The 24,929-nt window shown below is 38.5% G+C and overlaps 1 protein-coding gene across 2 annotated transcripts in view; it reads right to left on the minus strand.

The window, feature by feature from the left end:
• The window catches only part of Plpp1 (phospholipid phosphatase 1), a 96,645-nt gene extending 75,291 nt beyond the window's left edge, over positions 1 to 21,354 (minus strand). The window contains exon 1 of one of the 2 annotated variants that reach the window (XM_077800249.1): positions 20,898 to 21,354. In XM_077800249.1, the coding sequence (XP_077656375.1) occupies positions 20,898 to 20,955 (58 nt within the window). In that variant the 5' untranslated portion in view covers positions 20,956 to 21,354. The remainder of the gene's footprint in view (positions 1 to 20,897) is intronic. The other variant, XM_077800250.1, reaches the window with a different exon arrangement.
• Between the last annotated feature and the right edge of the window lie 3,575 nt (positions 21,355 to 24,929).

Below are 24,929 nucleotides of genomic sequence, written 5' to 3' on the forward strand. Positions count from 1 at the left end.
TTTACACTGCATGGTTTGGAGCCAAAAACTATCTACAAAGTCTTCAATGCTGTAGTATCTTAGTGTATCTTAGTGCACTAAGACATTTAAAATGAAAGTATATATTTAAAAGAGCTTTCTAGAAAAACTCAGGACTGAGAATGTAGCTAAGTGGTAGGAAACTTGCCTACTAGTATGCCTGAGGCCCCTGGATTCAATTCCCAACACTGAATAAAATAATTCAGCCAGGTATGGAGGTGCACCCTTTGATCCCAGCAATGTAGGAGGCCAAGGAAGGAGGAACCCAAATTCAAAGAAAGCCTCAGCAACTTAGTGAGGCCCTAAACAACTCAGTAAGACCCTGTCTCAAAATTTTAAAAAAATGAAAAAGGCTGGGGATGTGGTGCTTAGTGGTAAATGCACTGGATTCAATCCCTGGTACCAAAAAAAAAAAAAACAACTTCAGAGTTATTAGGGCAGGTCACTTTACTATGGCTCTGAGATTTCTGCATAAATAAAAAACAAGTTCAATTATTTATTTTATGTATTTATATACCAACAAAAATTAAAGTGAAGAGGTAGTTACCTGTTCTTTCCTCTCCCATAAGACACACTGAACACTACCAAGTGGCCAAGAACAACATTTATTCCTTCCAATCCCTCATGGTAACAGCTTCTCCCCGCCCTTCTCCTCAAGTTGGCAAAGTTCATATCATTAGTAACATTCTATACAAACTTCTTCTTTTTCCACATCTTTTGTTGATGTTTTACAGTTGCACATACTGGCCAGTTATCACTCCCCAGTACTTTCCCACTTCCTCCCTCCATCCCTCTCATCCCTTAGTTCCTTTCCTCTACTGATCTTCCTTTGAATTTCATGAAATCTGCCACCATCTTTCTTTTCCTTTTCCTCTCCAGTTTCTGCAAATGACAAAAAACATACAACCTTAACCTTCTGAGTTTGACTTATTTCACTTAACATAATAATGGTCTCTAGTTCCACTCATTTTCCTGCAAATGACAATTTCATTTTTTCTTTATAGTGGAATAAAACTCCATTTTGTATACATACCACATTGTCTCCACTCATTCATCAGTTAATGGACACCTAGGCTGGTTCCATGTATGGCTATTGTACAGTATGCTGCTATAAATATAGGTATGCATGTATCACTATAATATGATGACTTTAATTCTTCAGGATAAATACCAAGGAGTGATATTTCTATATGCAATAGGCAAGGAAATGACTTCAGTGATTGAGACAAAAACAGCTGATGTTTTTTCCTATTTTTCCCTTTCCTGGGGCACTTACCAGGAAATCTAGCTGAGGTTTCCAGGTACATGAGGCTATAACTTAATCATTTCTTAGGAAAAAAAAAAAAAAAAAAACATTGCTTACATGAAATTGGAGTTAGGATAATGTAATCAGATTGAGAGGGGGACAAAAACCTACAGCAAAATTGTACAGTAACATTTACATCATAAATGGCTGGTCTAATCAGAAATATATTATACTAAGTGAAAGAGACCAGACCAATCATGCTATATACTGCATGATTTCATTTATATGACATTATAGGATAGAGAACTAATCATTGGTTGCCAAGGGAGGAGGGCAACAAGAGAAGTCATTTACAAAGGAGAAGAATAAGGGAATAGTAGGCACATTCAGAGGGGTAATTAACCAATTCTGTATCTTGACTGCATTGTGGCTACATGACTAAATTCTAAATTGCCAAAACTCATAGAACTGTACATGAAAGGAGTATATTTTGTTATGTGATTTTGTTAAAAGAGCTACTGGAAGACAGAGAGATACAAACAGAAAAGGACAGAGTACACTGAAATAATCTGGGATAGATGATCTGAAGTTTTGAAAGTTTCTATAAAGATGTTGTATGTAGCAATAACAGCACAAAATTGCAAATAACCTAAACATTCAAAAATGAAGGTAAACTGGGTGTGGCAGCACACATCTATAATCTATTAAGATTGCAGGTTTGAAGCCAGACTCCAGAACTTAGCAAGACTCTGTCTTAAAACTCAAAGGGGAGGTGGGGGGAGAGGGTGCATAAGGATGTAGCTCAGTGGTAAAGTTCCCCTGGGTCCTCAGGAAGGAAGCAAGGGTGTGGACAAAGTGGCATATGCCAACTACAGTGAAATACCACATAACCATTAAAATTTTGTAGAAAACTATGGGAATTTTTACAAAGAACATAAAATGGAGAGAGAGGAGCAAAGCAATAGTCCCTGCTACCTGGGAGGTTGGAGCAGTAGGATTGCTTCAGCCCAGGAGTTTGGGAGGAGCCTGAATGACAAAGCAAATTCCACCTCAAAACAACAACAACAAAAAAGAAATATATGCAGTAAGTTCCCAACTTGGTTTAAAAAAAAAAAAAAAAAAGTGTGGGTATATGGTCATTTTAAAAGCACCAGAAAGATTCCCAACCAAAATGTTGAAAGGGTCTCTGGGTTGTGGTAAGAAGATAACTACATCAGCAGTTTTAAGAGCTACTACATAATTTGTTTTATGGGCTTTTTAGAGCTTGCCAATTTATTACAGTTCATTTTAGAAGGTTTAGAAATCAAATAATAATTATTCTTAAAGAAAAAAATCTAACCTAGAACTTACTAATGGCAGTATTCCATACCATCCAAGATTCTAATATCTAAAAAATGGGGGTAAGTGGATTATGTCATCTCTATCTAATGAAATACATGTATTTTCAAAGTCAAAAGAGTAAAGTATATTATAAACTATATACCTTTGATAAAGCAAGGCATGAGGTACATGCCTGTAATTCCTAGCAACTCTGAAGTCCGAGGCAGGATAATCACAAACTTGAGGCCAACTTGGACAATTTGGCAAGATTATTAACTTACCAAAACCCTATCTCTAAATAAAAAATACAAAAGAGCAGGGTATATATCTCAGTGGGAAAGTATCCTTGGTTTCAATCCCCAGTGCCACACACACACACACACACACAAAAAAAAAAAAAAAAAAAAAAAAAGATAAGTGTAGTCTTTTTTTGTTTATTTGTTTGATGGATCAGACAGGGTCTCCCTATGTTGCCCAACCTGGCCTCGAACTCACAATCTTCCTCGTTGAGCCTTCTGAATGGCTAGGAATACAGTGAGTGTCACCATGCCTGGCTTGAAAAAGGTATTTTTAACTTGGAAAATCTAGCAGATGCACAGGAACATTTTATCAAATATTAACTATATGTATTTAAGTTGTCTTTCTCTTTAGCCAGCAAACTACAGAAGACAATACAGGATAGTGAATCAAGAGGAAAGTTCCCCCTTTGGATGGTTTCTATGGAGTTTATTTAGTGTCTAGTTTAAATTTGTAATCTATATTATTTTATTCATGTAAAACAAAGCACTGTATTCGGGTGAGAACACCTAGTTAAATTACATCTCCCTTTGAACCAGTGATGGGACTTCCATTCTCAGCAATCCCAACTACGAAATTTCCTTAACCAGTGAAGTCACAAGAAAAACTTTTCCCATTCAGCATTAAGGTCAATGTTCCAAAGAATAATAAATATTGATTTTGAATAAAGGTGACAAACTCCAGTGCCCTTACAAAATTATGAAAAAGGTTAACACATAGCCAGACATGGTGGCACATGCCTGTAATCCCAAGACTCAGGAAAGTGAGGCAAGAAGATGGCAAGTTCAAAGCCAGCCTCAGCAACTTAGTGAGGCTCTTAGCAATTCAGTGAGACCCTGTCTCTACATTTAAAAAAAAAGGTTGGGGGGTGGGTAGGGTGGTGGTGGTGGTGGATGTGGCTCAGTGGTTAAGCCACCCCCACCCCCAGGGTTCAATTCCTGGTAACAAAAAAAAAAAAAGGTTAATACATAAATGCCTCAGAAGTAGTTGTACAGGGTGGTAGTTGAGAGTAAATGTTAAAACCTTTAAGCTTTAGCAACCATACTGATGGAAATCAGATTAACTTGGTTTCATAATATGGGACCAAAATAAGTTATCTCAGTACTCAAAATGTATGTAGAAAAAAATTCAAGAATCTATAATAGGAAGTGGGGATGTAGCTCAGTGGTAGAGTGCTTGCCTAACATGCACAAGGTCCTGAATTCCATTCCCAACAGCACAAAAAAATGAAAAACTTCTGAATAAAATTCAGACCTAAGACCTAAAACAGTTCACATCCCCCACACAACAAATAAAAAATATATTTTAATTCTTGAAAGTGTTAATGTGAATTCATCATATCTAGTCTGAATTATGCCAAATGGTAAGGCCTAAAAACTAAAATAAAGTGATACTAACTTTAGCATCTCAGAAAAAAAACATAAAAACTCTTACTTTGGCAGGAAGTCACCAAATTGGCATATCTAAATTAGTACACTTTGTTTAAAATACACACTTTCTCTTTTAAAGGCACACAAATATAAGGCATACAAACAAAGAAGTTTGGAAAATTGCTTTTTACCAGTTATGATTATAATAGTAACAAATCATATATCCATTTTTCCAAAAATGTATGTTTATATTCCTAAAGTCATCTTATACAGAACATGAGCTGAAGAAGGAAAATATCCCACAAATTATTTCTTTAAGGCTAAAAGCAAATATTCAATGCTGGAACTATACAATAAACAGCTACTAAAGGTATAAATTGGTTTGTTGAGTCACTAAAACCAAAGACTTTATTTACAGATACTCATTTAATTCTAGGAAGCAGACAGTATTCTCTCCATTATGCAAGTGAAAAAACTGACGCTTAGCAGAACTAAAGAACCAACAATGTGACCTGAAGCAAACAGAATTTTGAAATTTTGAATATCAGGCTCCAAATCTCAAACTGTATCCACCACACTTGATGATAGTTTTTGAAAAACAATGTATCAAATAATCCATTGATGTTAGCAATGAAGGTTCTGTAAAGGAGAATTCAACTATTTCTTTACAACTGACCTAAAAAATTATTTCCCTTTATCTATCTAGATCATTCTCATCTGGCAGGGGGTCTATGCCTGTAATCCCAGCAATTTGAGAGACTGAATCAGAAGGATCACAGATTTGAGGCCAGTATGAACAATTGTGCGAGATCCTCTCTCAAAATATAAAAAGGGTCAGGGATGTAGCTCAGTGGTAGAGTGCCCGTGGATTCTATCCACAATACAGACACACACACACACACACACACACACACACACACACAAATCATTCTTCAGCCAGGCATGGCTGTGCAAGCCTGTAATCCTAGAGGCTCGAGAGACTGAGGCTGGAGGATCTTGAATTCAAAGCCAGCCTCAGCAAAAATGAGGCACTAAGCAACTCAGTGAGACCCTGTCTCTAAATAAAAAAATACAATATAAGGCTGGGGATGTGGCTCAGTGGTCAAGTGCCCATGAGTTCAATCCCTGGTACCAAAAAAAGAAAAAAAAAAATTCCTCTCCCATCTCCCATCCAGCACATCATAGGAAACCATGGCAACCTATTATCGTATAGGTTATCTTATAATTTATATCTTATTATAGGATAAAAGTTTATATCCTATAATAAGATAAGTATAGTGCTTCAGATGATGTCCCTAACAGATCTTCCTCCATTCTCCTCAGAAATGATTCTATTATTCGATGCTTGAAATTTTCTCAAGGTTGATGATGCACTTATTCACCCAGCTAGTATTTGGGTGTCTTTCTTACCTGCCACATTCTCCCTTCTTTTTCATTCTGACTCTTTAAAAGAGTAACATATACCCAGCAATTTCCCTTTCTTCACCAACTACCTGTTTCTCCGTCCAATTTGGCTTCCACTCTGAAATGGCTTTACATAAGTCTCTCACTGATCTTTTGTATCTAAACCCAAACTCCATTTTCCAGTCTTTATACAGATCTTCCAGAATATAGACATTGTTACCACTCTCTCCACTTGGCTTTCCAGAAACACTCTCCTCATTTGTAAATACTCCTTTTCAGGTTGTCTTAATTTTCTCCTACCAATCTGAAATGTCAGTATTCTCAAAGCTCAGTTCTAGACCATCTTCTCATTTTATAACTTCTTCCTGGGATTTCATCAATTCTCATGACTTCAATTGCCACAAATATGCCAATGGTTCCCAAAAGTCAGAAGTTTTCTCTGAGCTCTAAAATCATTTATTCAACTAAAGACTTCATACTTTATACATATTCCAAGGACATCTTAAATATAACATGACCAATAGCAAGCTCACTATATCCTTCCTATCAAATCAGATTCTCTTCTAGTTTTCTCTAGCTCAGTGACTAGAGGGAACCAAAATCCATCCAATTATGTAAGTCAGAAAATTCTGAACTATCTTACATCTCTCTATATACCTTTTCTCCACATTGAACCTGCCACCAAGATGAGTACCCTTAATCTCATAGATGCTATCTACTTTTTATCCTTCTCTACCACCATCTCCTTAGTCTCACTACCATTATCTCACTTCTACCATTACAAAAAGCCTCCTACCTGATCTTAAATCCAAACCAGCTCTAATCTGGTATTCTACCTACCAGCCAAAGTAAAAGTCCACACTCTTAACTTTTAAGCATCCCAAGAACAAAAAATTTTTTTTAAATTCTGCAAAGTTTCTACACATAAGTAAAAATAAGTAAAAATGTTTTCTTTGATATAAGGAGACTGATTCATAGTGGGATAGGGAGAGGGAGCATGGGAGGAATAGACAAACTCTAGATAAGGCAGCAGGTTGGAGGAGAAGGGAGGGGACATGAGGTTAGAAATGATGGTGGAAGTGATGATCATTATTATCCAAAGTACGTGTATGAAGACATGAATTGGTGTGAATATACTTTGAATACAACCAGAGATATGAAAAATTGTGCTCTATATGTGTAATAAGAATTGTAATGCATTCCACTGTCATATATAAATTAAAAATAAATAAATAAAAACGTGTTTCATATTTTGATAAAATACAAAATATTTTAATAAAATTCTATTGAAACTGAAAGTCAGCCTAGAATTCTAAGTTGTTTAAAATAGGGCAACAATCTCCTCTCAAGTAATTAGAGTTTGTGCAGATATAATGCTAGCTCACTTTAAAAGTTTCCATTTATATTCCCCGCCCCCATTTTTTTTTAACCAGGATTGAGAATTGAACAGAAGACACTCTACCTCTGAGCTATACCCCCAGCCCTTTTTATTTTGTATTTTGAAACAGGGGTCTCACTAAATTGTCCAGACTAGCATCAAACTTGCCATCGTGTGGCCTCGGCCTCTCAAGTAGCTAGGATTACAGGCATGTGCCACCACACCCAGCTTCCATTTACATCCTTTATTACAGAAAGTACTATATCCTTATTGCCCAAGTATTAGTTCATCTTCATTGCCTATATCAACTATAACATTTCTGCCATCATTCCATTTGATATATATATATATTTTAATTTTCCACAGTGGCCCATGCTTCACAGCTATTCAGAAGGATGAAGCAGGAGGTTCACAAATTTGAGGCCAGTCTCACTAAAGTCCCTTAGAGGGAGCATGTCTCAAAATGAAAAATAAAGAAGGGCTATGGATGTAGCTCAGTGTTAAAGCACCCCAAGATTCAACCCCCAGAACCCCCCCCCCAAAAAAAATTTAAACTCCTTGCTTTGACAACAATTTTGCTTACAAAACGTTCAATGAAATTACAGGCTTCCTAATCTGGTAGGTTTTTTGTTGTTGTTGTTACTGTTGTTGGTTGGTTGGTTTGAGATGGGAGTCTTACTATGTTGCCCAGGCTGGCCTCTAACTCCTAGGTTCAAACAATCCTTCTGCCTCAGTCTCCTGAGTAATTGGTCTATGGGCAAGCACCACCAGCTCTAGTATTTCATTATTAATCATAATGCCTGAGGACATGAAAAAAAGAACAACTATAACATTCTTCCAAAGTTCTTCCAGTCATCTGCTCTTTTTCCTAGAAAATCCTAAATATAGATCTAATTAATTGGCTAAACTAAAAGACAAAGTCTTTACTTCAGGAAATTTGAATTGCTATGTGACCCTTATACCCTTATTAAACTGAAAATCAGAATCTCCACTGAAATCTCTTAATTGGACAGCAACTTCATCCATTGTGAAGCATGTCCTCATGATGAATCCTCTCAAGTGACCTCAACTCCTTTCAAAGAAGCCTCATCCTCTCCTGAACCCCTCTTAAAAGCCAAGAACATACCACCTGGCAAAATTCTTTCATTTTTTTCTTCTTCTCATTTTTCCACTGTCTTCTGCCTCCATTTTTATCAGGAAAAACACTTTTTCTGCCAAAGCCCACATCAGAGCCTCTGGGCTAGAGGTTCCCTTGAGGTTAAAATTTCAGTCATGATTATTAAATAGCTCAATGCTTTTAAATATGTTTTAAATGACAAGCAAAAAATATGGCTCTTCTATAGGACTCAATTTTGCCAAGTTTTTTTAAATAACTTGGGCCATGGTATTATGATATCTGAATTCTGGTGCACATATTTTTAATTATTGTTGGGTCTCTATGGCTATAGCATAGACAAAACTCCTTGTGTTCAATGTCTACATCCCAATGCCCTACCCTAAGAAATAAAGTATCCTGCCAGCTACAGCCTCTCAGTAACATTCAAGTCTTACCATTCTAATCATAAATTGGCTAATGAAATGTAAGACTAGTACAACTAGTACTGAGGAAAGTAGAAAAAGAATCTTATATAATTTATTTTTTTAAAAGTCTGGTTTCCTATTTATCATTCTACACATCACAGGTAGATTGCAGTGTTAAAGAGATTCCCCTAGTGTGTCAGATCTTTGCCCCCACAGAAATGTCTCTTTATATTTAGTAGACTGTTAGAAGTGAGGTTTTTTCCTTTGTTGTTGTTTAATTGAACAATAAGTAAATATGTCTGTCATTTTTGAAAACTGGAAATCCTCTTTGCAGAAACTTCAGTGAATCTGACCAAATTATATTCTGTTTGGCTTTTCCATGTAACATTTATCACCATTTTTCAACAGTGTAACTGACAAAGGAATACCCAATAAGCTGCAAGATGTCAGGAGCTACTTGGCCATAGATAAAGCTGTATGCCTATCTACATATGGCAAAAGAAATTCAGGCAAGAGGCCTACATTACTTTGTATATTGGAGCCCATTTTCCTGTATTACTACTTCCTAAGTGCATCAGTCTTCAGCTTTTTCCCCATTTTCTGCTGACAGTAATACCCCATTCTTGGTCAGGCTAAATTTATAATTAATATCCTGAAAGTCTGCTGCAGTTTCTCAAAATATTCCCTTGTACACCAAGTGTTCATTGTCTTCCTACCCTGAGTTCACTGGTGTCAACCGCTGCAACACGTTCTGTAGCAACTGATTCTCCTTAATAAGTGAGGTTCATTTACCACTACCATCTAGCAGTCATTATTTTCATTATAACTTAAATACGAATAAATAAAATAGCCATGTGATTTATTCATGAAGATTACAGGGAGTATAGAGGTAAGATAAGAACCTGACTTCCAAACCAATGGCTTTTAACTTGAAGTTACACTTTAATCTCTTTCCATAAAGTTACACAAATTAGCAATCAATGAAAAATTACCTACAATGTCAAATCCTAAGCATGGGGAAAAGTCCATGCAAAAACTTATCTTCATAAAATGGAACTATTCATTTGTATATTCAACAGCAGTACTTAGAATTTAACCCATATTGCCTGACACTTTAAAGTAAGTTTTAATGTAGATATCCAAAACTTGCTACAAAGTTAGCATTACCCATAACCTGCCTAACAAGTTTTGATAAAATCGTGAATTAGGAAACCTTTTCTCCATGTGGGCCATTGGGTCAGACGTAGGCAATATTGGGAAAGGAGCACATTTAAAATTCCTGTTTCTTATCCATGCCCTTTGAAAAAAAGTAAAATACAATTAATGTCACTTGCTTCTGCTACATGATTTAACTAAGCTAGGGATATTTTCTAAATCAAAATTGAGATGTTATTTTTGTGTTTTTAAAAATCATTTCTAAGGAAAAATTTTATGAAAGTATGAATTTTAATTATACTTGATCATATACTTAACAAGCTACCCTCTCTGAAGAACACGGTTATCTAAAATTAGAATTATCCCAGAACACTAGAGATGAGTGTAATTGTAATGTACATCCCTTTCTTATACTGTGGAAAGAAGAAAGGATAAATTCTTACTTACCAAGAGAAGTTATAAAGGCAACTGGTCTATTTACCTTGGTCAATCTACACCAAAAGCTTCCTGTTTTAGGCTCTGAGTACTAAAGTTAGTTTAGGCTCTGACTACCCAAGCCATGCTATCCTCACCTCCCAAACACCTTGGTTTATTCTTATTTCTGGCTTGCTATTCTCTCTTTAATCATAAATTTCTTTTGGATACCTTGCCAATGAGCTGTGGAAATGCTGCTCACACAGAAGTACAATGAGGTTATATGACCCCAGAAAAAAAACTGATTAGAAGTAATCAGAACATTTTTCATTATAATCTGGGCACTGAAAACTGAAAGACTAACCAGATTCCCTCCTCAATGCTATTTAAACTGTCACTAGGGCTACACCAATAATTTTCCAAAAGAAAAATCACCAGCTCACAAAATCAGATTGAAAAAGCATAGTGTCTCAAGGGTACCAAATGGGCTTATCAGCTTAATAATGATAATGATGACAACAACAATTGCAGAGTGCCTACTGCAGTTCAGGACTATGCTAGACACATCACATACATTGTCACACACATTAGCTCATCTGATTTCACAGCGCTATAAGGAAGGCATGATTAGCTGCAACGTTTTCTTCATTAACTGAGGAAACTCATAAGTCAGGTGACCTTCCAATAACACATAGTAACAGATGGACCTAGAATTCAGATCTCAGAAGAGTGGTTGATGCAATTATGTTGCCTATTCCTTCTTGTAACAAACATCTGAATGCTTATTATGTGCCACACACTTTCTAAGCACCCATGTTAAGAGTGTTTTCACCTCTTAATGTGTATCCTCTAAACTTTCTACAGGAATTATTTCCAGAACTAGCCAAAAGTAAAAATTCCCAAAGTTTTATATTATCTCTGTTGTAAAGAAAAGCAAAGATCTCAGGGGAAACCATGCTGAAATAAAGATAGGCTTTATTAAAATATCTACCTATCTCCCCTTACATGGCTCTGTATATCTCTTGAGGATTGAGATCTTGTCTCACTTGATCTCGGTAATCTCAATGCTAAGCTATAACATATACATTATTATTTCTTATGTGTCTGTTTTCTACCATAAGCAAGAAGCTGTCAGACAACCATGGGTTTTGTTTTTCCAATCATTTTTGTATCCCCAGTGGTAGAGCATAAAATGAAGCTAATACTATACACCTCATAGTTTGTGATATTACTTGAGTTTATATAAAATATTTACCAAGGCACATCATAGGAATTCAGTAACTAATGGTGTTCTTCTCTTCTCATTTACCTTTCCAGCACTGAAGCAGCCAACCCATGTCTCCTGCTGCTGACACAAATGAACCAAAAGGCAAGGCAACACATGGCTTAACAGCTAGCAATTAACTGAAGAGCTCATCTGCTACACATTTCCTATGTTATTTTTCTGGACACCCCACCCTGAAAAAGACTCAGGAAACATTTCTAAGCAGTGACAACTTAAAACTGAATCACAAGGTTCTAACTATATCTGTTGGAATGCCTTACCAAAGGTAACTCTGAACACTGTATACATGATTCACTCAAAAAACAAGAAAGGCAAAGGTCTTCTTTCCCTGTGAAGATTAACAGGAATGCCTACAACAACAATGCTTTTTTGAAGAAAAAAGCTATGGGCATGTTATTTGAACAGGGCAATTTAGTTATATCACAAGTTATTTCTTGATGTTATTAGGAGTTTGATATATAAAAATTAGAGTGCCTCTTTTAAACAGTAGATACTTGTTCAAACTATGGTAAGCAGAAATTGACTCTTGAATATACATCATAACTAAACATGATTAAGATAGTCATAAGGGGCTGGGATTGTGGCTCAGCAGTGGAACACTTGCGGGCGGGACCCGGGTTCAATCCTCACCACCACATAAAAAAAACATTGTGTTGTGTCCATCTACACCTAAAAAATAAATATATATAAAAAAAGATATAGTCATAAAATATTTAAGCCACCTAAAATAATCATTGCTTTTATATAGCCAACTAAATCTCCCAACTCCTACTTCCTCACCACTATCATTTATTATAACCTTTCCCAATCTAGACTAGTTAATCAGTACTCAAAAGTTATAAGCCTCAAAAATGCACTTCTCCCCAGGCACAGTGGCACACGCCTGTAATCCCAGTGGCTCAGGAGGCTGAGGCAAGAGGATCACGAGTTCAAAGACAGCCTCAGCAACTTAGCAAGGCCCTAAGCAACTCTAAATAAAATATATAAAAATGGTCTGGGGATATGGCTTAGTAGTTAAATGCCCCTGGGTTCAATCCCCAGTACCAAATTAAAATAAAATAAAAATGCACTTCCCAATTCCTGACCATACCACTTCTTAGCTGGGTGGCCTTGGGTGATTTCCCAACAATTCTAGGCCTCAGTTCCATCATCTGCCAAAGGAGATGACCAAGCACCCCTCCTGAAGCAAGTTATTGAGGGACCGCACAGGCTACACAATATCTAAAGGGCACTAAATAAACAGCAGTTATTATAATTATCCATTCTGATATTTAAAATTAAAGGTGACGATTAACTATTAAGAATACCAAAGTGTCTATCTATTAGAGAAATGCAAATCTAAACGACGCTACGATTTCATCTCCAGTCAGAATGGCCATCAATCATCAAGAATACAAGCAACAATCAGTGTTGGCAAGGATGTGGGGGAAAAGATAGACAGTACATTGCTGGTGGGATTGCAAATTGGTGCAACCACTATGGAAAGCAGTATGGAAATTCCTCAGAAAACTTGGAAGCCAGGCGCAGTGGTGCACGCCTGTAATCCCAGTAGCTCAGAAGGCTAAGACGGGAAAGTCGTAAGTTCATAGCCAGCCTCAGCAAAAAGTGAGGTACTAGCAACTCAGTGAGATCTTGTCTCTAAATAAATATACAAAGTAGGGCTGAAGATGTGGCTCAGAGGTCAAGTGCCCCTGAGTTCAATCCCTGGTATCTCCCCCCACAAAAAAGAACAGAAAACTTGGAATGGAACCACCATTTGGCCAAGCTATCCCACTCCTCAGTGTCTACCCAAAGGACTTAAAATCATCATGCTACAGTGACACAACCATGTCAATGCTTATAGCAACACAATTCATAATAGCCAAACTGTGGAAGCAACCTAGATACCCTTCAATAGATGAATGAAAAAAGAAACTGTGATATAAATACACAATGGACTACTATCCAGCAATATAAAGAGAATAAAATTATGGCATTTGCAAGTAAATGGACGCAGTTAGAGAACATCATGCTAAGCAAAGTAAGCCAATCCCAAAAAACCAAAGGCCAAATGTTTTCTCTGCTGTGCTAATCCATAATGGGGGAGGGGGCAGAATGAGTGGAGGAACTTTGAATTGGGCAAAGGGAAGTGGGGAAGCATGGGGATAGGAAAGATGATGAAATGTGATGGACATCATTATCCTAGGTACATGTATGATTGCATGAATAGTGTGACCCTACTTCGTGTACAACCAGAGAAATGAAAAATTATGCTCTGTGCACAATGAATTGAAGAGTATTCTGCTGTCATGTATAACTGATTAGTATAAATTTTTTAAATTTTAAATGTGATCCATATACACAATGCAATATTACTTAGCCTTAAAGAAGAATGAAATAATGGCATTTGCAGGTAAATGGGTGAAGCTAGAGAATATCATGCTAAGTAAAATAAGCCAAACCCAAAAAACCAAAGGCCGAATGTTTTCACTGATGAGCAGATGCTGATCCATAATGGGGAGGTGGGGGTATGAAGGGACTTTAGATTGTGCAGAGGGGAAGGAGGTAAGGGGAGGGGAGGGGTATGGGGGTGGGAAGGACAGTGGAATGAGATGGATATTATTATCCTATATACATGTATGACTACACTACCGGTATGTGACTCTGCACCGTGTTCAGCCAGAGGAAGGAGAAGTTGTGCTCCACTGATGTACAATGTGTCAAAATGCATTCTACTGTCATATATAACTAATTAGAACAGGTTAAAAAATAAAAAGAATACTAAGGAAGGAGGAGCTAGGAGTATGGCTCAGTAGAACACTTGCCTAGTAGGGGTGAGACCCTGGGTTCAATCTGAGGGCTGAGGGGGATGGCCATGGATGAATACCATAATCCAGCCAGAAAACTGGCCTCTTTTCTATTATGAAATGCCCTTTCCTCCTTTGATCTTCAACACCTGCTCTCCCCTATGCTTGGAAATTTCCCCCAGCTCCTTGTAGCCAATTCATTTTCATCCTTAAATCTCAATGTAAATACCTCTCAATTCAAATCTCCCTTCCTCAGAGAAGCCTTTCTGGAGACTATCATCCCCCAAAGTCTCACTGTTATAACCCTATTTTAATTCTTTCATAGCCTCAGTAATTATGATCTCTTAGTACAGAGAACTTACCTTTTTCACAGTTATTTTCTATTATAGTAAGCACTTAATGTATGCTAAATAAATAATTAAATGAAAGATGTTGAAAACAAATACTTTTAAAAAGTTAACACTGAGCTCATACAACATAAAAACAATTTTAGGTTAATATGTGTTAAAACAAATATCTGAAAAACAAGGATAAGAGAAAGAGAAGGTATGAAGAGGTATAACACAATAGCTTTTTTTTTGCTGCTTGCTGAACTGCAAAGAGGAATTCAAATGACAGAATTTACATAAGTGAGAATGTAAAAATATGTTCATTCAAATGTCTTAGGACTATAACTCTACATTTTTACAAGGGGAGAAATCATTTCCAAGACCTCGGCAAAAAAAAATAGTAAAGGTGCAGCTAAGTCTGTTTTCTGGAGTAAGCTGAAATTCAGGACTTATCACTGCATAAAGTAACAGTTTTTCCATTGTCTAAGTATATTCTACCACAGATCTATATAGATCAATTTCCACCTTGCCTGGAATACCACCAGATGAAGACCCATATATGTGGTTTCACACATGACTGATAAAACACTAGGCTTCAAAAGCATTCCATGAGGACTAGTGGGAAACGTTTTAAAGTTCCTAGCACAAAACTAGCTGATATTTTTTCTACTGATACAATTATCATGCTATAGATGGTAGGATTATAAAGGATTATTTTACTTCATAAACATATATCAATAGGAATTGTGACCTATTCACAGAATTGGGAACATCTCCAGCAACACCAAATCTAGCAGCAGGGAAGCAGATCTCCCAGGCCTCCTGCTGATGTCCCTCATATTGGCCAAAGCCAACCAGAAACCAAAAAGCAAGGGCTCAGCTGATGTAGCACATGTAAACTACTTCCCAGAGAACAGTACAGGATAGAAAAAAGATCTGGTGAAGCAAATGGAGAATATGTACAGAAAGGTACTCCAAGTGATTCCCACACAGCAAAACACAAACATATGGTTCACTTAAAATTTGAAAGTTTAGTCACTTTTGTTGCCAACTTCTTTTTTAGTAGGGTAAATATTAACAACCTCAACTTAAATTTCTTATCCAAAAAAAAAAAAAAATCAGAATAATTCCCCAAAGTGAACAATATATCAAAAATTTTGGTACAGCTCAGCCAGAAATGACTAAATGAGAAAGAGATTAAGATTCATAGCATGTCTCTGAGTTTCCAAAAGTATGTTATTCAAAGAGAATATAAAGGAAGAATTTAGATTTCATAAAATATATGAGGAAAAGTTCTCTGAATATTTCCATACTCTATTCCAAACAAGGTAAATCTAAGTTAAAACTCAACTGTATAAAACAAGTAGGGCCAAATAGTTATAATCCAGGCCTCTACTTTGTTCCAAAATGCTTACTTAAAGGAAGAAAAAAGTCTGATTCAACAAATAGCCAGTTCAACAAACTTTTTTTCAATTCCTTCCTTTTGTAGCTAGAAGAGAAAAATTAAATGATATACAGAAAACAAACCAACAAACTTTTATCAGAATCAAGTTTCATTAATTGAAGTTAGTAGAACTGAACTGCCCAATAGTCAGCATAGGCACTGTGTCCTTATTTTTATCTTCAGTGCCTAAACAATGTCTAGCACCCACCAGATAGTCAATAAGTATGTACTAAATAATGAGTGGATGAATGAACAAATGTTATGAGAAAAGGGAAAGCACAAAATGCTGGAGGTTATTCAACAAAAGCAAATTTTTTCAAAATCTTCACCACCACCACCAACAACAACCCCCTCCCCTAAAGCCACCTGAAAGGAATCCAAACTGGGAGTTGGGAAAGGAACAACTCCTTAGGGCATATTAGTTGCGTAGAATGATGTCAGCATTATGATAATGACATATGTCATCAGTATGATATAATTACTAATAGTAGCAGGGGTTCCACAACCACCTGGCTTGGTTATGTTATTACTGCCAGATTTTTTTCTATACTTATTGACTTTGATTTGGCATAATGGTGATACAACATTTAGAGCATGCTGGGGGTACCTCAAACCCCTCCCTCCTGAGAAAGCCAACACTGGCATCCATGGGCTTCTGTTTGCATCTGCTACTAAGGGAAGCTATAGTTGATGTCTAGTGCAGAGAGAGAGGCTGTATCAAATCTGTTCTGCACATAGATGAGTATTATCAGTTAGGGTCCTAGCAAAAAGAAGCACACTACCTGATATATTCAAGACAATGTAATGAAGGGAGCATTTTCAAAGGTGTAAGCAGGATTTGGGGAAAGCAGCAAAGGACAATGCTATGTATCTTCAGATGGCAACACCAGAAAGTCATTATCATCTCTAGGTCTGAAGAGGCAAAAGAAGGGTTACCAGAACCCATAAAGATCTCTGTAGCTGACTGGAAGAAAGGGCCACTGAATAGGAATGTGACCTATTCAGAACATCCAAAATCCAGCAGGAATGAAGTGGCTCTTCCAGGCCTCCTGCTGATATCCCTCACATTGGCCAAAGCCAACTAGAAACCAAGACAAGGGCTCAATTGACATAGCCCATGTAAGTTCTTCCCAGAGCACAGAGCAGAGTGGAGAAAAGAGCTGGCAGGGCAAAAGGAGAACAGGTAACACAGAAAGGTATTCCAAATGATCACCACCCAGCAAAACACAGATATATAGCTTTTGCCAGTTCCACCTAAATCTTGTAGACAACATGCAACTGCCTGCAAATAAGTCATAAGTATAGGTACTTACTTAGGTTCCTAATGCCCTAGGTCAAGTTTGAAAAAAAAAAAAGAAAGAAAGAAAGAAAGTCTCCAAGTAATTCTAGGCATCTTCTGACATTCTGCATCTCTAAAAGTAAACAGATAAGCCATCTCTATAAATGGAATACACCTAAGATAAGACCCTTCTCTGCTCCTCTGCTCAAAAGGTACCTATTCCATACCTTCATTATTAAACTTATCATGACATATTATAACCTCTTATTTGTCCAGAGACTGTCTATTCATCTTTGTATCACTAGTATCTAACAAAGTACAAAGTTGGCCTTTCAATGCGCACTGAATCAATTAAAGGACTCAGGGTCAATTAACTGGCTGCCTAATGGCATGGTGGCTAAAATATGGAATGACCTTTAGCAATTAACTATCAAGTTATATTCTGTACATGCCTTAATAAACTGGGCTATACAGTATCAGCCCACCATCATTGTCTGCAGACCAACTTTTCTCATGTGCTCAATGTATATGGCCTTTATTATCAATCATCAAAAGAACTAGGGAAAGATGGCAAGATTATGATTCATTTCAGAAAGGAGTCAAATATACTTAACCTTTCAAAATGCTCATTCTTTTTCCAAGGGCTTACCAGATTTCCTGAAGGAGCTAACAATTCAGATAGAGAATTCATGTTTCACACTGATAATAAAGATGATTTAGGGACAACACACACACACACACACACACACACACACACACACACACACCAAGAGAGGCAGGCATATTTATTGATCACATCAACAGGCATCATCCTTGGTAAAATTAGAAGCACTTATGTAAGAAAATCACATAATATCATTAAAATGGATATACTGTACAATGTTCAGGTGGTCATTAACAGAATCTGGAACATATGCACATTATAATTATGAATCATTTGCACATAACCCTGTACTTATGAAGTGCTTAATCATCTTTTTGTTGGTAGTCAACTTCTACCTATGAATGCCTCACAGAAAAAGGAAAAAGTTAATAACCCTTTTCAAGCTGCCATGATTTTAGGCAGCCAACCTCCTGCTTTCAGTGAGGTGAATAAAAACCAAATTTAATATGATACTTAGACTCTACTAGAAAGGATAAGTTTGCTATAAATATGTCTTCCAAAAGTTGGCATGACAAACTTTTCAATCTTCTGGACCACTGCTTTTACTCACTGTTATAATGGAGAGTTGATGTTAACTCTAATGTCATCTTACCTATCTAATTAAGTCAGTACAAAAAAAAAATCACTTTCTATTTAGGAAAAGGGAAGTCTGACCTTATCTTTACAATACACTTAATATACTTCAAAAGAAATTTCAGTAATATGAAAACAGATAAATATGTTTCAAATACATGAAGTATTTTAAACTAAATGCATAAGTTCCAAAGAAAGCTTTTTCCAAAATCACCAAAACATTTCAAATGTCTTTTTCAAAGTCATCATAGTTACTTTACTGCCAGGTCAATGTAGCACTAAAATTAACCTCTAATAGGACAATTATGTGATGTATACATCATATTAAAAATATAGGCCAGATGTGGTGGCACACGCCTGTAATCTCAGTGGCTCAGGAAGCTGAGATATGAGGATCTCAAGTTCAATGCCAGCCTCAGCAATGGTGAGGCGCTTAGCAACTAGGTGAAACCCTATCTCTAAATAAAATACAAAAAATAGGACTGTGGGGTGTGGCTCAGTGGTTGAGTGGCCCTGAGTTCAATCCCTGTTACCCCCCAAAAATTATATATATATATATATATATATATATATATATATATATATATGCCATAAGAACTTGAAATTTATAAAGTTATACTGCTTATAGGTTCCCCCACTCTACATAATTTTTTAATACAGATCTACCATATGGCTTTGTGTTTAATAACTTTAGTTTCATCTACCTAAGAGCAGTATGTTTCATCCCTACTCATCAGTGTTAGGTCCACAGGGAGAAAAAAAAATCATGCTTTATAAATTAATAACTCCAAGTAGGCAGGAAAGGGTACAGTTGATACATAAAAATTACACAATATATAGCAATGAAGGATGTTATCCAATAGACTGAGATTACCAAAATTCCTGACTGAACATTTTCCTCTTCCTTCACTAAATATAAATGAAGTTTAACCAAGTTCCACTGATGCAGAATACATCACAGTATATTTTCAATGTAGCATCTTTAGCAAAGGTAAAGTTTTCATTACAAATGAATAAATCTGAATATATTTTAATTACTATGCCCTGACATCTGAAAGGACTATTTCTATAAAGACTGTTCCAAAACTGTATTCCCCTCTCCTAAGCTTAATTCCTAAAATTCACCATGGAGCTATAAAGTAGGTGTCCTGGTAACCACAACAAAAAAATATATATAGAGAGAGAGATAGATAGATAGATAGATAGATATAGATATATAGATATCAAAAAGAAATTTTGTCTATAAAAACAATCTTGTCAAATTTAAACGGATTAGACAATATTGAAAGCACCTAAAAGGTCAAGTTTGAAGCAAGAGAGTAGAATACTCAGAAACTATTGGATTAAAATCAGGTGAATTTCCTTTCTCTGAAAAGCCATTATTCAGATTTGCATCTAGGATGCTAAAAAAAACAGACATCTCAGATCCTGGGAATTTGCCAGTAGTACTACTTAGATTACTTAAACACGAGTCGGACTACCCAAAGCTCCAGCAGATCTTGTTGTTTTCCATAACACACATAATTCACAACATAGCTGCCTTCCATAATATATATTTTAAAAGGTGAAACCAACTCCTTCCAACGCCTAACCCTTATCCAGATGATTCCAATTCGTCCTCAACAGGAAGAAGCACCTGACAATCAGAAACCCAGAACAGAAGTTGTCCAATCAGGAAAACTTCGCCAAATGTGCTGCAGCTTAAGAATGTCTAGTGCTTCTTGTGGGCTGTCATAGGAAATGGAAGCTATACCATGGCAAGGTTTGCGTAGAAAAAGAAACAGCAGGTCTGAGATACATTCCCCTAAAAGCAAGCCTCTTCAGAACTATAGGCAGAAACTTGGCATCCTCATCCCCATATGCAACCTGACAATTTACAACCTGGCAACACCTTCTAATTAGAAACGTTCTAGCCTTTTATAGCCAAAAAATTAAACTGCTTCCCACAAGTAAAATAAGCCAGGCACTGGCGCCTGCTACTGAGAAGCCCTAGTGCATCAAATCTCCAGTTTCGCTACAGAACCTGAGGAGCCAGCGACCAGGTTTCTCTGAGTTGAGAGGGAGGAGCCCACCCTGCCTTGCTAGAGTGGACTGGAAAACAGAGGACAGCAGCAAGGCACCGAGCGCAGAGGCGTGAACAGCGTCCCAGCAGAGGCCGGCTCAGCATACCCGCGGGCGACAGACAGGAGGTCACGCGGGGGCCAGGGTGCAGGTTGCAAAGCGGGGTCCCGGGCTGCAGAAGCCGCCCCCGCGTCTCGCCCCGCTGCAGCGCGCGCGTCAGGCACACCCCCCAGCCTCGCCAGTCCTCGGCACTGCAGCAGTCAGTCCTCTTCCAAAAGACCCGGGCCCACACCCTGGCGCACCCCACCGCGGGCCCGCGCGCACACGCCCCTCGGCCCGGAGCGCGTACGTACCCAGCAACACGCACAACACATCGAGGGCCACGTACGGCAGCCGCGTCTTGTCAAACATGGTCTCGGCCCGGACCCCCCCGCACAGGCGGCGGACCAAGCTGCGGGCGGACGGCCGAGGCACCGGATTCTCGAGCCCGGCCTCGGGACTGACCACAGCCCCTCCCGGTCGGAGGAGAACAGCGGAGGGCAGACTGGAGCCCGGCGGAGCTCCGGTCACTAGCAATGGCGCCGGGGACCCCTCCCCTCGCGGCTCCCGCAAACACTCGTTCGGGTCCGAGGCACTCGCGTGCCAGCCGCGGCAGCCCTGTCGCCCGAGGCCCTGTTCGGTCGGCCCCGGCCTGCCCCGACGGCTCGCAGTGCGGATCCCGGCGCCCTCTCCAACAGGCGGGGCGTGGGGACTCGTGCTTTAAGGATGAGGACCGGTAGGGAGGGAGGAACGCAGGCTGGGGCCCCACCCGCCGGGCAGCGCCGGACCATCCAGCGCGCGGCCTCGCAGGCTGTGGGAGCGCGGCAGGGCGGGGCCGGGGAAACCCCGGCCGGGGCGGGCAGCCAATCAGCGCGCCGGCCCCGCCCTGCCGACCTGCGGGGGCCGCCCTGAGGTCGAGTCCCGGCTGGCGGGGCCAGGCGTGAATGCCGCAGGGTCTGGAGCCTTTGCTCCCCTGCGCATTCTGCTGGTGATCTAGGCAGTTCTGCTTTCAATGGAGAACTAGGCCTCCGGTCCACGATCCCAGAGCCTCGGCTGCCTGCCACCCCTCTGTTCTACTTTGGAAATGGGTAATGAAGAGGTCTGAGTCGAGGGTGACAAAGATTCTCCGTGACCGAATTTTAGTTAGGCTTCTCTGAGTCTTCTGTCTACTGGGCTGTACGATGGCCTTCCTTTCTGTCCTAGCAGAATACTGCTAAGTCATCCTCTCATCCTGACACCTGATCACTCTTGGTATTTTGACACTTGATATCTGAGGATAGATATTTCTTTTATTCCCCCGCCTGTGATGTATTAATTCTTGGCCTGCCTTTGTTAAGAATCCCCCTGCCTTTGATGTTCTTCTCCTCCTAGTAATTTTCCATCCACTTTTTCTCCGCTATAAGTCTCCAGCTGTCTTTGCTGTTTTCTGAGTTTAGCTCAGTTCCCCCCCCCCTCCCCCATATCAGTTAGAACTGCTATTACAATGGACTTTAATGAATACTTCATCAAGGGGCCTGGGAATGTGGCTCAGTGGTGGAGTAAGCTTTCCTAGCATGTGCCAAGCCTAGTTTCATCTCCAAGAGCGTCAAAACAATTTTAAAATTATGTGTTAATAAGTATCCAAATATTTTTAATATTTAATAACAGCAATCTCCCTGCCACATTCCCAGGAGGACTATAGAGCATATTTTATTTATTTATTTATTTATTTTTATTATTAGTTGTTCAAAACATTACAAAGCTCTTGACATATCATATTTCATACCATAGAGCATATTTTAAATCTCAGTTGCCTAATCAATAAAAAGGGGATGTTAATAATCCCTGCTCTGTGTTCTAGTCAAAGAGAGAGAGTGAAGCCCAGAAAAGATAATATGAAAGTTGCTTTATAAAAATTAAACTGATACAGATGTTAACAATTGGTATCTTTCTTTATTTATAATTTACCCTCTTTTACAAAGATATAAAGCACAAAATGTGCCTACTTGTGAGGATGGCCTCAGGCCTGAACCTAAGTAACTCCATTTTAAAAATTCCAGTTTGAAACCTGCAGTCTCATCAGGTACACCCACAGAGCCCTCCAGTATGGCCTCAGATATGTTACTTACCCTCACCCTGATAAACAGAGGGAAGCCCCTGGCAGGCTGTCCTTGCCTGATGAGAGGGAAAAGCAAGAAGATCAGAGTGGATACCACCAGACCAGATGTTTCTGACCCCATGGTAAATGATGTCATGGAGAAATCCAGTGGTAGCTGATAAGGATTGAAAGGGGGGGATCAAAAGCCCCAAAATTTAGTATGAATAATAGAGCTAGTGAACAGGGTTTCAGGCAGCCGAAACAAGGATACAGTTGAGCTGGAGAACCTGATGAGGACCTGACATCCCATCACTTGTCATCGTTTCCTGATCCTCTGTGTGATCCTAACAGCTCCAAACTTTACTGCCTCATCTGGACCCTGGTGAGAGCCACAACTTCTCCCTACGACTCTCTCCTCAACAGGCTGACCACTCCATGCCAGGAAGAGCCTGCCTTGGTTCCAAACCTGGTCACCGCGGTCTAAGTGAGTGTACATCTGGTGGACCTAAAGCCTAAGGCTTAAGACTTTTGAACTTAGTGTGCAGAGGGAATGTCTGTCATTAGCCTATCATGATTAAGTGTGTTTTGCAGTGCTTAGAGTTAATCTAGAATTATTTGCTGTGAATTAATTAATCTAGAATTGTTTGCTGTGCATTGATTATGTCTATTGCAGTGCCTAGCATTAAGGATTGTTGTTTTCTTGATTAAGAACCTATAGAGTGACTAAGATTTCATCTCACTGCAGTCAGAATGGCAGCTATTATGCATACAAACAACAATAAGTGTTGGCAAGAATGTGGGGAAACGGTACACTCATACACTGCTGGTGGGACTGCAGATTGGTGCAGCCAATATGGAAAGCAGTATGGAGATTTCTTAGAAAATTGGGAATGGAATCACCACTTGACCCAGCAATCCCTCTCCTCACTCTATACCCAAAGGACTTAAAATCAGCATACTACAGGGACACAGCCACATCAATGTTTATAGAAGCACAATTCACAATAGCTAAACTGTGGAACCAACCTAGATGCCCTTCTGTAGATGAGTGGAGCCGAATGTTTTCTTTGACATAAGGAAGCTGATTCATAGTGGGATAGGGAGGGGGAGCATGGGAGGAATAAACAAACTCTAGATAGGGCAGAGGGGTGGGAGGGGAAGGGAGGGGGCATGGGTTAATTAATAATGGTTGAATGTGATAATCATTATTATCCAAAGTACATGTATGAGGACACGAATTGGCATGATTATACTATGAATACAACCAGAGATATGAAAAATTGAGCTCTATATATGTAATAAGAGTTGTAATGCATTCTGCTGTTACATATAAATAATTTTTAAAAAGTAGTGAGGTACTGTTTGGGGTACAAAACTGAAAAAAAAAAAGAAGCTATCGAGTGAAATTGTATTGAGTAATTTAAGTCAATAAAGCATTGAAAGGGGCAGAAGTGCGTGGACATTCTTTATTTCTCCCCTCGACTGCATACGTCGCAATTTTGCCCCCTTTCCACAGTACTACTCAGACTTTTCCTGCAAAGCACTCCTACTATCAATGGAAAAATAACACTAAACTCAGAAAGTCTGAAAATAAAGCTCCAAATGACCCTGAGAAGCAAAATATAAATTTGAAGAAGTATACTTTTCTTTAAAAGGAATGTAGATTTTTTTATTTCACCTTTTGTTTGAATAACTTCCAAAAGCTTCAAACAATTTATACTTGAGAAAGGTGTGCCATTATTTATTCTGTGGCTTCCCTTGCTTACAGAGCAAGGTCACAGTAAATTGAAAGTACTTTTGATAGATTCTAAGTATTCATTATTCAAAAAAAAAAATACTTATTGAGTTGGGCCTGGTGGAACATGCTTTTAATCTCAGCAACTCTATAGGCTGAGACAGGATGATCTGAAGTTCAAAGCCAGCCTCAGCAACTTAATGAGGCCCTGTCTTGAAATAAAAATAGAAAGGGCCGTGGATGTACTCAGTGGTAAAGTGCCCTTGGGTTAAATCCCCAGTACAAGAAGAAGGAGAAGGAGAAAGGAGAAAGGAAAGGAGAAGGAGAAATATATTTATTGAGCACCAACTGTATGTCAGGTACACAGTCTAGGCTGTGTTTTATTTAAACAGGTTTTGAAATAAACATTTACTTTTAAAGTTCTTTTTCAAAAGTTTTTCAAAAATCGTATTTTGTTCATTATTCTTTCAGCTTTTTTTTTTTTTTTTTTTTTTTGGTATGGGGGATTTAACCAAGGGGTGCTTTACCACACAG

This window comes from Urocitellus parryii, chromosome 1 (genome assembly GCF_045843805.1).
Source record: "Urocitellus parryii isolate mUroPar1 chromosome 1, mUroPar1.hap1, whole genome shotgun sequence".
Classification (NCBI taxonomy): domain Eukaryota; kingdom Metazoa; phylum Chordata; class Mammalia; order Rodentia; family Sciuridae; genus Urocitellus; species Urocitellus parryii.